Here is a 16010-nt window from a genome sequence, read left to right as displayed (position 1 = left end):
CTTTTCAGCCTTTTACCAATTGAAATGGCAGTGCCAGCCCCCTCAGCATTCCTCTTTCTGCTGCTGAGATACTCTTCACCCCGGTGGTCTGTGATAGTTCCTGTCTTGAAGAAATTCGGTTAACCATGTCTTCCAACGCCAGTGCCGAGGAGCAACCTTTACTCAAGAGTAGCAACAACAACAATATCGTGAACGGCATGGGCAAAGGACTTAGTTGGGAGAGCAAAGATCATAGGGACCATGTGTCTGACTTGCACATCCATGTGGACAGCTTGCATAACGGACTGAGTAGACGAGAAAAGAATGGAGAGGCACACAGCTCTCCCGATTGCTCTGTCAAAATCAACCTACCTCCCCCAGAAAGGGAAGAGCCTCGCTTTCCGCCAGAAAAGTTTAAGACATTCTTAGGTTTTGTGTTCTTGTCCTGCAACATGGCTTGGACACTGACAGTGCTTGCCATTGTTCATGAGAGGATGCCAGACCGGGCCACGACACGTCCTCTTCCTGATATATTTTTTGACATTTTCCCCCCAGTTGACTGGGCTTTAGATGTATCTGAAGTGATCATTATAATCTCTGTGTGGTTAACTGTACTTATGATAATCATGCACAAACACAGGTAAGGAAACTGTTTCCCCAGTTTTTGTTTCAGGTTTTAATTTCATTATAAAGGTTTCATATTGATTCATTTTTATGTTTATTATCCCTACAGTGCATCTCGTAACCATTTGGATACATGTTTTTATTTACTTTTATAAACTTCAAATGACTGTTCCAAAGGGCAACAGTGAGTGTTTGGAATCCTTTTTTAAAATGCTTATTGATAAACATTTGTAGAAAAGACTGATATATACCAATAGCAATACAAAATTAGATTTAAACTGGAAACTTGGGGAAATATTAAGATCGCTGTTATACCAATAGTTCAACCATTAAAAATATTTTATTTGTATCCCAGAATTGTTATCATGTGATTTGTGACACCACTGGGATATTGTTTAATTCATAAAACATCTATTTAGAACATTTTTATGATTTCACAAAAAAAAACTTAATTTTTTTAATTATATGCAATTATATTAGTTTTCGGAAAAAAATAAAATGTCTTGCATTCTAGGATTAATGAAAAAGCTGGTAATGATTTATTGATATGAATCCTAGAAGTTTGTCAATAAATATTTTTCTAAAAAATATATCATAAAATACAGGTAATAAGATGACCATTGCTATCATAGTTAAATTGTGAACAGTATAATTGCTTCATCATTTTGTTTTCTAGTGCATAATGGTAGATTTGTAATAAGACAGTTGCTTAAGGCTGCTGTACTAGGGTGTGTATATGCAGGCAGGTTGATAAAAAATTTTTGGTTGCAAAATAAATAAATTTTATAAAAATATTTTAATAATATAAATATTTATAAACACCAGCCATCAGTTTAAATAATAGTTTGTACAAATGTGAATGTGCCACACAGTAAGTCATAATAAATGAATAAATAAAAATATATATTTCCATTAAGTTACTGAAACAAAGAGTTAATTTGAAATAAGCTATTAGCATGTGATTGACTTTTATTAAAAGAGGATTCTTCCACTATGCACTACCTAAATACACCACTATTGCAATTTGTTTTTTACAGATCTTGATATAGAATTTCAGTGCACCTACTTGTTTCCAAAATTTTCTTTTTCTATGGGCTAAAAAAGTATCCTTCCCGACTTCTAATTCATTAATAGAATTTTTTTGAAGCCAGTTTCTTGTCAAAAAGTAGGCTGGCCTTTTTTAATAACAACTGCAATAGCTACAAAACTTATGAAACAAAGAGAAAGAAAAATAGTAACCATTTGGATATATTTGTCATATCAGAACATCATGTGTTTGTTTGAATTGTCTTTTTGTGGTAATATTAACCGTCCTAAATTATCCCATTATCATATAGAAGTCATCATCATGAATGATATGAAATAAATGACTAGCATAAAATCTGCTTTTATATGCCCCGAAAAGTGCAAAATCTTTTACCATCGAATATGTACCCAAAGAATTAATCGAGCTCAGGGTAATTTTTAATTCATAATCTTAAAATGCATTAAAATAATTTGCGTAAATTTTAAATGCATAATTTTAAAATCCCATTAGTATTGATTGCATTAGAGTAAGATAAATTCTGAAAAGAAGGAAATTAAACATATGTAGAGTTTAAAATGAGAGTACAGGTTAAAAAGCATAGTAAATTATGGTATATTTTTATAGAAAAGGAATAATTTTTTTAAATCAAAAATAGATACTCGTATAAGAAGTTAAATAATGCATTTTCTGAAAGTTTTACTGAACAATAAATATTTGTATACTCATTTTAGTAAACATATTTATCAGCTTATTATATATGTATATATGTATAATTATGAAATGCGACTGTTACAATTTGTCCACTTTGGATCATTACTCTTTTGTCATTTTTATAGGAGCCAATGTTTCTATTTAAGTAAAAACTTTTATGAGAGAATAATTGCTTTTGTTGTCGAAATTTAATGGGGGAAATATGTGCATTATAATGGAACTCAATTAAATCCTTTGTCATTTGTTGCTATTATTGTCAAAACTGAATTACACTAAATTGCTTTAAAAATCTACTAAATTGCCATTAGTCTTCCTAATTATCTTTTTTAAATTGAACTACATTGAATAATAGAAATGATTGTAAATTACATGTTCCATTTTGATAGAGTAAGCTTTGTTTGCTTTATTTAACTTTTCATATACTTAAAAAAAGGTTTGAATTATTCAGATTTAAATAATATCAGAAATATAATACAATTGACTTCATTATAATTTACATAAACCTGACTATTTAATTTTTGGTTTGGTCAAAGCGTATGATGTTCTACTTAATTGCAGTGGATATAATATGATTAGTTGCATTTTTTAAAAAAAATCTTCTTTAATGCATTTTAAGATAAAAGAATAAACTGTAAAAATCATGTTGGATAAAAAAAATAAAAAAAAGGGTGGAACTAGCCTAATCTGAAATATTTTGTTCTCTTTTACAGTGTTAAATCATTTTTTATTATAATTATATATAAAATTATCTTATAATTATGTATAAAATTATTTTATTTTGTCTAATCATAATGTTTCATTAATATTTTCTTTTTGAATAATCAATTATTAATATTAGAGTTTTACATTGCCTTTCTCTATAACTTTCTGCTTGAAAATTGAGAAACATGATTCTACTGCTCTTCCAGATATTGGGCATTAAATTTTTTCTGATTGTTACTGCTGGCTGCACTCTGTTAAGATTGATAAATCTTTCTATGCAATAAATAATAATTGCAAAAATTAAAGCTTTAAATAATATTGACTTAGCTGTCTTTTAAATCAATTTATATTATATTATTTACGTATTTCATCTTGATTTGTATTATTTCCGTATTAAAAAATAAGGCTTGACTCAAATACCTGTTCTGATCTGCTTCATAAATCATAACAAATTTACATAATTGACAGTTGTTTATTTGAGTAGTATTTTTCTTGATAAACTTTCAAAAACTAGTAGGGCTAATTGGCAACAACAAAAAACTTGTGCTGTCCATTACTGTCCGTGCCTATGCTTGTCTTATTTTTACTATTTTCTAAACATGTGTAAATTTCTTTTGTTTTGCTATAACTGGTATAAATAATTAAATATGTATAGTTTAAGTGTGTATGTAATTTTTTAAATAATTAAAGAAGAATTACTTATGCCATATTTTTTCAGCTGATTTACATAAATGTAGTTTTTTGAAGATCAAGAAATTGAATGTTTACGTAAATCTAGATTTTCAGAATTTTCTAAATTTTTATATATTAAGGACAAATTCAACTATATTATATTCTATATGGAATAACTTGCCAGTTTTTGTTTCTCAGTGAAAAATATGTTTATAGTTCTAGTTCAAGAATGTAACAATTCATATAATTTCTTGATTATCTTTTTACAAATTTATGAGTTGCTTTGTATTGTTGTTATGTGGTGGTAAGCAATGCAATGTGGATAAGGAAAATTCGTGTGACGTTGGTAAAATCAGAATGAAGTAAATGCTTCAGGGAATATCTTTCAGTGTAAAAAAATATCTATTTAGTTTATACTGTAAATAAATTTTCCATCCTGCAAAATTTCTGATGATGCATATTCTCACAAAGCCAGACTTTTAAACTGTTTTGTGTGAATGTATTATATAGACTCTACTATCATTGTGCCCCAACAGCTTATTTCTAAATCATTGGAGATAGAGCATTTTTGCAATCAGAAGTATATGCCAAAGTAATGTAAAGAATAGTATTTTATGTTGTATGAGTCAATAAACATATTTCTGAAAAAAATCATGGCATAGATTTTTAAACAATTCTTCATTCAATTAGTCATATTTGTTAAGTTATTCATTTGATATTGATATTTTAAACTACAATGGTCAAAATTGACTGTGTAATGAAATTTTAAATTTCATTGTTTAAGGTCAGTCAGTAATCACCTTGAGGAACTTCTGTGCATTGAATGACTTGCCTTCCTTGAGGTGGAAAAAATGTTAAAATGCTCTAAAATCAGCTAAATTAATGACAGTCAAAGCTTCATCGTTCTATCAGTGTGAACACTCTGTATATAACTTACTGAAGAACTTCGTGCCTATTTTGAAGGTGTTATTATGTAAATAACATTGTGAAGAAATGAAATTAATTGTACAATACTCTTTTTAATTTTTGTTAGTTTGAAAAGATGTTGTTTAAGAATTCTGTTTTGTGTTTTGGAGAGGTAAGGAATATTGTTTCAAGTAATGTTTTGAAGATCTGCATGGAATTTTTTATCTAAATTTTCTGGGGTGGAAATATTTGTATTATTTATTTATGCGGTATTTAGGCAATTTGAATAACTCTGACAAATTTTTCCAGGTTCATCATTTTACGAAGATGTTTTGTAATAATTGGCCTCCTATATTTCATGCGCAGTATTACAATGTTCGTAACTCAAGTTCCCGTAGCAAGCACAACATATTATTGTTCTCCAAAAGTAAGTTATTTCCTCATTTTTAAAAAAAATTTGAAGTGTAGAAAAAAGACGCATAAATATATTTTGTATCTATTAAACATATACATATTTCCATGTTATAACATTTCATTTATGAAAAAAGCAATTATCTTTGCATATAAAAGTAATATTGAGATAGTGAAGTCACTACAAATGTTTTTATATGGAATCCTTACTAAAAATGTTTTATCATATTATGTTTCATTATAAATATTTCTATGTATTTTGTTTTGATCTGTTTTATTTATGGCTCTAACAAGATTAATTTAATTATTAAGAATTAAGAATTTCAGAATATTATTCTGTTGGAAGTAAACTGAAGTAAGTTTAAAATGAAATATTATGCAATTATTGCTTTTGCTAAAAACTTGACCCTGAAATGCTATATAAACTATTTTCTTTGAAAGTTAAATAAAAGTGCATTACAGTTGAGTTTTGATTCTTTTAAAAGAAGCTGTTTGCAATAGCAAAGATTCCACTTGAAGAGTTAATTACAGTAGGCAGTAATTTTAATCCTGATATCAATAAATGATGGAAGTTGATAAGTTTTTCAAAAAATTTTATGCCATTTGTATATATCTGTGTTTTATTGGTCCGTGTGTTATAAATACTGTTTATTTCAGGCCAATACTACAAGCCCCCTCATTATTCTAAAGAGAGTCCTAAGTATGATGTCAGGGTTTGGATTATCTATAAATGGAAAACACACTTTTTGTGGAGATTATATATACAGTGGCCATACTGTGGTGTTAACTATGTCTTATTTAGTAATTAGAGAATGTAAGTATAAGTATTTCTAAATAATTGATAATTATTTGATTTATGATAAATTTACGTTTTTTAATATACTAAAATAATAAATGAAGCATGATTTTTTTTTCTATAGTTGTTTTATATATCTAATTTATAAATAAGGATACAAATATCTCTTGTTGTGACAAAATTCCTTTGAAATTCCAAGCATCTAATTATCCTAACCATACATTAAACTTTAAAATAAAAAAGGAAGGACATTTTTAAAGCAGATAAAATGTACTTTTTGATATCTAATTTAATTTAAAGATATTAAGAATATTTTGTAGGGTGAAATTCTTTTAAAAATTATGTATATAGATATCTATGGATAACAGTTTGATTTGCTAGAAAGATCAAAATGATTAATATAACTTTCGTACACTGGAAATTGAAATTTGTCTTCTGTTCATTACTGTTCAATAAGATCAGAAGCAAATCAGTTCTTAGTTTAAACTTGAGTATCTCTTTTTATAAAGATATTTATTATTGTTTATTGATATTTGATCTATACTTTGCAGACAGCCCAAGGAGGTTTTATTTGCTGCATTGGTTTGTGTGGCTGGCAAGTTGTATAGGTATTTTCATGGTGCTGCTGTCTCGTGGTCACTACACAGTCGATGTTGTCCTAGGATATTATGTCACAACTAGAGTATTTTGGATTTATCATACAATGGCTAATAATGCCGCCCTCAAAGTAAGGAGATTTAGTTTTTTATTGTTTTATTCATTCCAATTCAAAAATCATTTAGTAGGGTTTTTATACTTTTTTTTTTTTTTTAATTATGATAAAATACTTAAGTATATTTTTTGTTGGTTTTAACAGGTACCTGGAACTAACAATTTTCTGTCAAGAATCTGGTGGTTTTCTATTTTTAATTATTTTGAAAAGAATGTGGGAGGTGTTGTGCCCAGGCAGTATGAGTGGCCTCTGCCTTGGCCCCGCAGGTTTTCCCGTCATACACGGATATCCTAGCACAGTTGAATATGTGGTAAATGTTATTCATTTTTTAGACTGTTAAATATTTTATTTATTTATTTTCATTTACAATTTCCTGATTTCAAAGGGTAGAAAATTTTTTAATTTTAGTTGTGTTAAAATAAACAGATTAATGCATGATTACTATTAATATATTAAAAATTGTTTGAATTTTTAAATTGATTAAATATGTTAGTATATAAGCATTTCATTAATGTCTTGTCTTTAAGAATTTGTCTTGTACCATTAATGCGTTGATAATAACACTGAGTGTTTTATTATAAAATTTTAATGCCTTAGATACAAAAATCCACGAAACAAAGTATTTTGATTGGTAATACTTTGTTTAATCTATTTTATATCTAATTTAATAAAATGAAACCATTTGTGAATTGTGACAGAGATCTTTCACAATTTGCAAATCTATTTGTATGATTAAAAATCATGCAAAAAAGGTCTGCAAGTTTGATTATTTAGTTTGAGTAATTCACCCTACAGTAGCATTCTACCAAATACTCAAATGTGGTAGATAGTTTATTTCTTAAATAATAAATACTCTATAAAAGGGAGTCTTAGATTTTTTTCTCAATTATTTTAAATTATATTGTTACACAAAGATCTTTTTTTTTTTTTTTTTTTTTTTTCTTTCTTCCAAATTTAATAATTATTTCAAAATATTTAAGTTAATTTTACGATAATTTTTCGTAACTGCTTTAAATATATCAACAGTACATTTTTTTTTTTTTTTTTGTGCATGTATTACTTTTTCTATAATAAAGACAAAAAAAAAATTTTTTTTATAAGATAAAGAGAGAAAAATTAATCTTAAAATATTGTCATATGACGTTTCAGCCAAGAAGTTCAAATCTCCTTTAATTTTTTTAATTACTTATGTTATATATTTACTGTCCTGTTTGATTCTTTTTGCCGTTAGATTGGCAAGTTCAATTCCATCTTGATAATAAGACATCCTTTTCTTTATTGCAAGCCCAGAATAAATTTAGCCCTTTTCATTCCTCAAAATAATGAGATGCATTATTATATATATATAAGTAAACAGACTCCTACTGAGAAAAACTCCCATTTAGCTCAGAGAAATTTCAGAAATAGTTTTATGTTTATTATAATTTCAAAGTTTTTTTTATTACATAGCTTTTATAATAATTATTATCCAACAAGAATGTGAAAATGATGCATCCTGTATAATGCAATCAGACTGGACATGGGAGTATAAACAGTTAAATGTGAATGTCCCATTATTATTATTCTTTAAACTTCAAAAACTTGTTGTAACTATAGCTAGTTTACAAAATTTTGAAATTATATAGTATTGTAAACGTTTTGGGTGTATATATAGGTTCTGAAAAATATCTGTTAAGGTTATCTTTCTGAAAGACTCATTCTCAAATCAACTTAATATTTGGAGTATTTTATACTCAAGAAAAATATCGTTATAAATCTTAGAAAAAGAATTATGAATATTAACAATGTAATTTAGAATTAACAACTTCATTAAAATGTTTTCAAAAGATACAAATTAATTTTAGAAATAATTGTTTAAACCCTGAACAAAAGTGTATTTTCTTCATTGATTTATTTATTGTTTCATGAAAAAGCTTAGTATTTTCTAATGGAACACAATACTAGCCATCTTTTAGCAACCAGCTTGGTTCACTGAAAATATCAATTGTTTAATTTAAATTAAATCTTTTATATATAGTTTTAGATTCGTGATTCATTTGATAAAAAAAGAATTGGTGCCAAATTCCATGATATCATAATAACATTAAAAACTTAAAAGTTTTTGATTAATCTATTTTAAATTGCATGTTGTCTTTTGTGACAACATTATTTCACTTGCATATTCCTTGTGTAAACTGCTTTGGTGGCAAAATCTTTCTTCTTGGTTTTCTACAGTGAATGGAAACAACAGTTTGAATTTCATTAAAATTCATCTAAAAAAGAAGTATTTGAAAAAAAATTGTCAAAATCCAGGCAGAAAATTTACATGACAATTAAATTTATATCATTAAAAAAATAAAGATTTTAAAATGTAAAATTAGAATTTGTGCAATAATAATTTTGGAAATAATGGGAAGACACAGTAAAAATTTTGATTAATTTTAATAACAGAATTTAGACTTTTGAAATGCACATTCTCATTTTCTAAGTTATGTTTATGCTAACAATGGCAATTCTTGATTTAATGGGCTGTACTATAAATTGCTGACATGTATAAATACTCCCTTTTATTAGATACATTTTAATAGCAATGTGTATAAATATCTTTTCAGGTTAGCAAGGATGTCGTGGACGTTCTGCAGCTAGCCACTCTACTCTGACATCATATAGTGGACTCCCTAATTTCTATTTTCTTTTATGTAAAAGAGATCTGAACTCATCTGCCATATGAGATGCTGAATTAAATGGCTTTAACAAATATCGAGCATTAAATACTGTCTATTCAAAAAAAATGACAAAACATAAGTGCAAGACATCTAAACTCTTCAAACTGGCTTGAAGCCTAGTTGATTGATTATGAAATCAGTTAATGTATCAGTGCATTGCTTCACTGTAATTCCTCAGACAGGGACTTTTATGAGGTTTTTGTGCTGAAGTAACTTTCTTTTTAAAAAAAAATTGGCCACAGAGAAAGCTGCTCAATTTACTATTTGTGTTGATCATTCCGGTTTTTAAGCAGTTAGAGAATTAAATTTCAACTTTCTCTTAGTTTTCGACTTCTGAGTGTTTTTCTTTGTGTGACTGATTTTTTAAAATTCTTTTGCATTCTGTAAAATTACGTATCTTTCTATTTAATGATTGAATTGTGATGGATCTGAGTATTTTTATCCTTAAATATTAGGATTTTAGCTATGAATTTTTCATCTTCAAATTACTATATATTTAAGTGTGATATTTCTCCTCAAAGTATCAAGTTATTTTAAAAACTGAGCATTATTATTTTGCATCTTAATTTCAAAATAATAATAAAATAAGACTTGTATCGACTCTGGATTCTGTATTTTGCCAAATTATTATTTTTTTGTTAGAAAATGCATGCATCAATTGAATTATAAAATTACAGTGTTAGTAATTTTTATATTGTAAAAAAACATTTTCTTACTTTATTAATTTATTTTCTGTATTCGCCACTGATTATAGAAAAACTCTTGTTTTTTAATGTAGAAAAATAAATCCAACATTTTATTAAGTAAACCCTCAACTTTGATTATTTTTTTTATTTTTTCCCCCATCATCCAACATTTTGAAGAATCTGAGTATATGGTTTTGTATCATTATTTTGGATTGCTTTTTAATGTTGAATTATTTAAGACAAATTTTTTTCAATAAAACTTTTTATCAAAATGGTTGCTATTATATAATTTTATATTTTTGCTCTTTGTAGATTTCATTTATTTTATTTTATAGAATATATCATTCATTTGCTAATTTTACATAGCCCTTAGGTTCACTAAATTGTTGCCTTTTAATTTACCACATTTTCATTGATTTTAAATAGATGAAATTTCATATTTTATATGTGTTTTGAATTTCTTTCCCCCATGTTTATAGTTTTTTTTTTTTTTTTAATTATGCTAAAAATAGGCACATAATTTCTTGGTCAATTTTTATGAAATTCAGGCTTAAAAGATAACATGGTGCCAAAATTAAACCTGGTTTTCTTTTGCAAATTTAAATAACCTGAACTCTTGTATTTATTTACTATAATTCTAATATTCTCATTAAATATATGGCACATTAAAATGAAATATATGTGACTTTATATTTTGATAGAAAACTCTTATTTTTATTGGATGCTATTTATTTTTATTTACATTAATTATTAATTTTAATCTTAAAATTGTTTAAATGGCATAATATTTTAAAATCAATTAAATAGAAACATAATTTTCCAATTAATTTATTTAATGGCTTCTGTACAACTCAAAACAAATTCTTAATTTCTTTTGCTTTCATTTAATCTTGCTCTTCCAATATTAATTGTTTACTTTCAAATATAGATTTTTTGAGTTTGGTCATTTATTTATTTATTTTTCTGTCGAGTCTTCCTCAAAAATTTGTACATTAGTGTTTTTTTTTTTTTTTTTTTCCCAAAGTATTCAAAATTAATATAAGACTATACATTGAGCAAAATATTCTTTTGTTTGCTTAGCAAAACTCGATGCATTTTGAAGTTTTATAAAAATATAATCCTCTATATACTTTGCCCTCCTACTACAGATGATTTATAGAATATATTAGTCATATTAGGAGCTTACTTTACATACTTCAGGACAGAGCAGTATGTATAAAGTTCCCATATTCAATGTGTATGTATATGTAAGTATTCACTGTGACCTTTTGAATTGGATAACTACGGCATTCTGATGACATGCTGTATACTCATCAACTCTGAAAATGAATATAAAATTCATTACTGGATTTTTCATCTGTGATCACTTTTAGTTAATTGTCTATGTTTAGATTAACCTGCATCTGGTCGCCTGTGATTGTAAAAGGCTATTTATCATCTAGTTCTGTGCTTTACACAATAGCAAGTATTTCAAAGTACTTTACTTCATACTGTTTTTGATACCTCTTGCGTCTTACCATTTATAATTCAGAATTGTTGTACTTATGAATTGAAGTAATGTATTATGTACCTGTGCAAGAAATGATGTCAAATTTGGATTTTTTATACTTTGCCAATCTAGCTCTATGCACTTGGATTATATCTTGGAATTTTTTTTTTTTTACATAGATGAAATTGATTATGAAAATAACAAAAAATTTATAAATAGTTTTAATATATTTTGAATTAACTTTGAAATCTTTTGATTGGAATTATGAAATTGCAGTTAGTTGTTTACTTTCTTCCTTTTTAAATGCATAATGTACCAGAATGTATACTCATTTTGAATAACTTCTAAATGAAGAACAAATAAACATCAAAATTTCATAATTCTTGTGAATCAGCAATGATGTGAAATTTCATGAAGTATTTGATATTATTGAAATGGTGTCTGCTATTGAATTGGCACAAATAATATTTCTGACCTTTGGGATTGTAAGCTGAGCTAAATATACCATTTGCATTTAAGCGAATAATGTTCAGCCTTTGTTTTCATATCATCGACTGTAGCTGTTCTTAAGTAGGCTTGAAACAGTTTATAGTCCTATGAAATGAACTGAATTGAGGTTCATATCTATTGATAATTAGTGTTGTGAAACTTTGCATTTTATCAGTTGTTTATGATAATTATTCAAAGTGTGTATGCATTATTTGGGAAACAACCTTTAAAAATCGTCATCTCTTTTAAAATAGCAATTTATTGAAAGTCGGCATAATTTCCAAATAAGGAAGATTATACGAAGAGTGATGATTTGATAATGATAATATTTCACTACTTGCAACTCAATATTTTCTCACTTTTTGCAATATTTAAAGCAAATTGCTTGCTCAAAAAATAAGTGCTATTTTTATGCCATTTGTCAAAACTTGCAGAGCTGAAAATTTTCTTGATTTCTTGAAGATGTGTCGGTGGAATTTTAGGTTACTCGTTCAAATTAAACAGCATTAATAGTTTTTTAATGCAATTCACATTATACGGCAATTTTCATTTTTATGAAATGAATATAATAATCTTCAGTTAAAGATAAAATTGAAATTTCTCTTTAATATTAGTTAGTGAATTTTTACTGTAATTAACTTTCAAAGTAAAGTAATAGTTGTGTAAATTTAAAACTTATATAAAATTGTTTCTTATATTTAATTGCATTCTTGTCTGTATGCTCTATGGAAAATCTAAGTGTGTATTCTTCTTCATGCTGTTGAAAATTATCATCACTAGTAAACCATAGCTTGTACTCAAACTGAAAAGTTGGTCTAGTGAATAGAATAACCAATTAGGCAAATAATTAATGTCAATGTTACATAAAATTTTAAAAGAAATTTTATTTGTTAGAGTAGCATTGCTACACATAAGGTTAATAACTAATCCATATTAATTAAATCAATATGATCGTGAATTATGAGTTACCAGATTTTTATCCAATTCATAATTTCTCACTATAATATTTTTCATTATTGCCTAATATTGTGGATGAAACAGAAATATGATTAGCTTGACCTGCTGCATAGAAAATCCATACGTCTGCTGGCGTAATTTTCATGTATATCGCCTGGAATTTCAATTTTTTAAAGACTTATTTAATGTGCATGAATTGCAAACAAAATATACTAAGCCTGGCTTAGAAATAACATTTTTCTGTTTCTTACATGCTTTAAAAGATGTGAACTGTAAAACAAATAATGTTAACATTGAACTTGAAACATGAACAAGATACAGACAATTAGCAATTTAATTCTCAGATTTTATAATGCAAACATCAACTTAGTTTTAAAACCTAACGTTTAGGTTATGGTATTTTAAAATGCAGGGGAATTTAAGTGATTAGGTTTTATGGATTATTTCAATAAAAGTAAAATATAATTTGTTTGCTTTCAGGGAAAAAGTTGTCAGGTTATTGAAAGAGAAAGAAACAGAAGGTGAAAAAAGTAAATCCAATTTTTATATTGTGAGGGAATTTCCTTGGAATTGAAATATTTAATTAAATTCTGTAATATAGAAAGAGAGGAGGTAAAGTTAAATATAAGAGAATAAGAGCCTTAAATAATCTCTGATTTGTATTAACAAAGTCAATTTTTAGATTTTTTTATATATAACATAAAATGTGTATTAACAAATATCATATTTTTCAATTATTTATTAAAAAATATTTTTAGTAATAGTACATAGCTAGTTATATTTCACTAAGGCAAACATCTTCAAAAGAAGCATAAGAATTGTAGTTATATATTGTGAAATCCATTAAGTTTTAAGACATGATTTAATGAATAGCCTAATATGTTACATGATTTTTTTAAATATATGAACTAAGAGCATCTTTTTTTTAATCACATGTATAATGAAATTCAATCAATCGGTACACTCAAATTCTTTTTCATCTTTCTTGAATTATTATAGTGCTGCTTATAATAATCCATGTTTCATAATACTGTTTAATTTTAGATTTATTTTATCAATCCAATTCTATAATTAAAGAACTTAAACAGGTTCTAATTTTTTTTTTCTTTTTCTCCTTTTTAAAAACATATTTTGACTTCACTAATTCCTATTTCTTGAAGAATTTAAAACTACTCATTCACAGAATATTGCTTAATGCAGTGTACATGCATTTTCTGACCTGGAATTTTAAATTCTGTGGATTGTTTTCTAATTAAAATTTAGTATGATTATCTATCTCGTGAAACTGAAAATTTGATTATTCTCTTATACTTGGCTCTAGTTGAAATAGTGAAAGAAACATGCATTTTCACTTTAGACCATTCAGAAGAGTTTTGAATTTTGGAGGGAAAAAAAATGGGAGTAATATTTGTGTGATTTTAAAATTTCAAGACCTTAGAATTGGCGAAATGAAATTACAGAATGGTGAATTGTTGTAGCTTTATGTGTCTGGCCTTGTAGAAAATTTGAAAAATATGCAAAGAATTTTGAAATATTTGCTAATGGACCCCTAATATTAAGAAATGTTATGATAATTTGGGAATATTCAATAAGAAATGCAAGTTTATGATTGAAATGGATATTGCCTTCAGGTGGTTGGTGTAATGAATTTTCAAAAATTCAAGAAAAATTTCAGCTTATAAAACTTGGTTTAGTTTTTCTAAACTTCCTGAATGTACATTTTATTTCTACTTTCTGATATACATGTACCCAATAAAGATTAAATTCATTCTTATCCAAAGATAGATAGAACTTGTTTCTTAAGCATAGCAATTGCTAAATTAATTTATTTGTAAATATATTTTGATGTAATTGTCCAGTTGTCTGTAGTTTGTGGCCTGTATGATGAATTGCAATTTAAATTTTCAAAGTTTAAAAATTGTAATTTTTTTAAACAATACTTGCTTTGGCCTATCTAAAAAAAAAAAAAAAAAAAAAAAAAACTTTCCCATAAAAGAAATATTTAAAGTTGAGTCATAAAAATGTATACCATGTTCAACATTTTTTCCCCCTTAAAACATTGCAGAATCTTTTATTACCTTTTTTGTAATTTTTTTTTTTTTTTTTTTTTTTTTTTTTTTACTTATTTTTGTATAATTGTAACTTCTTTCTCTTGTAACTTCTCTCATTTTTAAACTGACAAACTTTGTAAATTACTGTATGCACGATGCAAAAATTATTTAAAATTTTCTACAATGAAGACTGCTGGACTTGTAGTTATCAAATTTGATACATAGTTACTTTTTAGATAATTGATGCTTTCAAATGAAGTATTTCAAAATTTTAATTTAAAAATGAATCGATATGTTAACATTTTTCGTCAAAGCATATAATTGCATATAAATAGCTTTTATACAGCTTGAAAAATTAGTTTCTCTGTGATACCAATTTTATTTCCATGCAAATTTTCTTCAATTTAATAAATTTTTAACATCTATATCTATCATTTTAATTATTAGATTAACATTCTAGCTCATTGCCACGATATTAAATATTGTGTTATATGCACGTATAGCTGCCAAACAAATGAAAATAAATTTCAAAAAGAAAATAAATGAGATGAATTAAGCTTAAAACCATTATCGTGCTACAATCTTTCGGACCAAAGAGTTGGATTTTTTCCTTTTTTTTAATATCTTATCGTCAAAACAATATATAAATCTGCAAACAATATATAAATCTGCAATTCGATTTTCTGAGCACCTGCTGTCATGTTTGATACTTCTGGATATCAGCACCTGCTTGCAAAATAGACTAAACTGAAAAAATAAATACCATTCTACGGGTATTAACATGTCACTTAAAGTGTTAATGTCATTTCTGCATGTCATCCTGCATTTATTGCATAAATTGGCTTTCATTATTATTATTGCTGTGATCTTTGGATAAGTGCCAAAATTGTTTATTATTATTAAAAATCGCACTATTTTGTAATTGAAATCGTAGTAGTTTTTTTTTTCTTTCTCCGATTTAAAAATTTGTAATAAAAAAAAATGAATCCTACAATGATACGATTGCAATTATCATGCAGGACACTAGCAAATGTGTATATTTTAGTTTTGTGAGTGCATTCATTTTTCTCGGCACACACACACCTAAGGTTTT

The 16010-nt window shown here is 26.5% G+C and overlaps 1 protein-coding gene across 5 annotated transcripts in view; it reads left to right on the top strand.

Annotated features, from left to right (window-relative positions):
* LOC129987939 (phosphatidylcholine:ceramide cholinephosphotransferase 1-like) overlaps positions 1–9852 on the top strand; it is a 138010-nt gene extending 128158 nt beyond the window's left edge. For all 5 annotated transcript variants that reach the window (XM_056095949.1, XM_056095948.1, XM_056095951.1 and 2 more), the window contains exons 2-7: positions 9–619; positions 4931–5048; positions 5690–5846; positions 6380–6555; positions 6685–6850; positions 9132–9852. In XM_056095949.1, the coding sequence (XP_055951924.1) occupies positions 126–619; positions 4931–5048; positions 5690–5846; positions 6380–6555; positions 6685–6834 (1095 nt within the window). In that variant the 5' untranslated portion in view covers positions 9–125 and the 3' untranslated portion in view covers positions 6835–6850; positions 9132–9852. The remainder of the gene's footprint in view (positions 1–8; positions 620–4930; positions 5049–5689; positions 5847–6379; positions 6556–6684; positions 6851–9131) is intronic.
* Positions 9853–16010: the final 6158 nt, after the last annotated feature.

Source organism: Argiope bruennichi, chromosome 10 (genome assembly GCF_947563725.1).
Source record: "Argiope bruennichi chromosome 10, qqArgBrue1.1, whole genome shotgun sequence".
In the NCBI taxonomy this organism is placed as follows: domain Eukaryota; kingdom Metazoa; phylum Arthropoda; class Arachnida; order Araneae; family Araneidae; genus Argiope; species Argiope bruennichi.
This window is presented reverse-complemented; position numbering and strand designations above follow the sequence as displayed.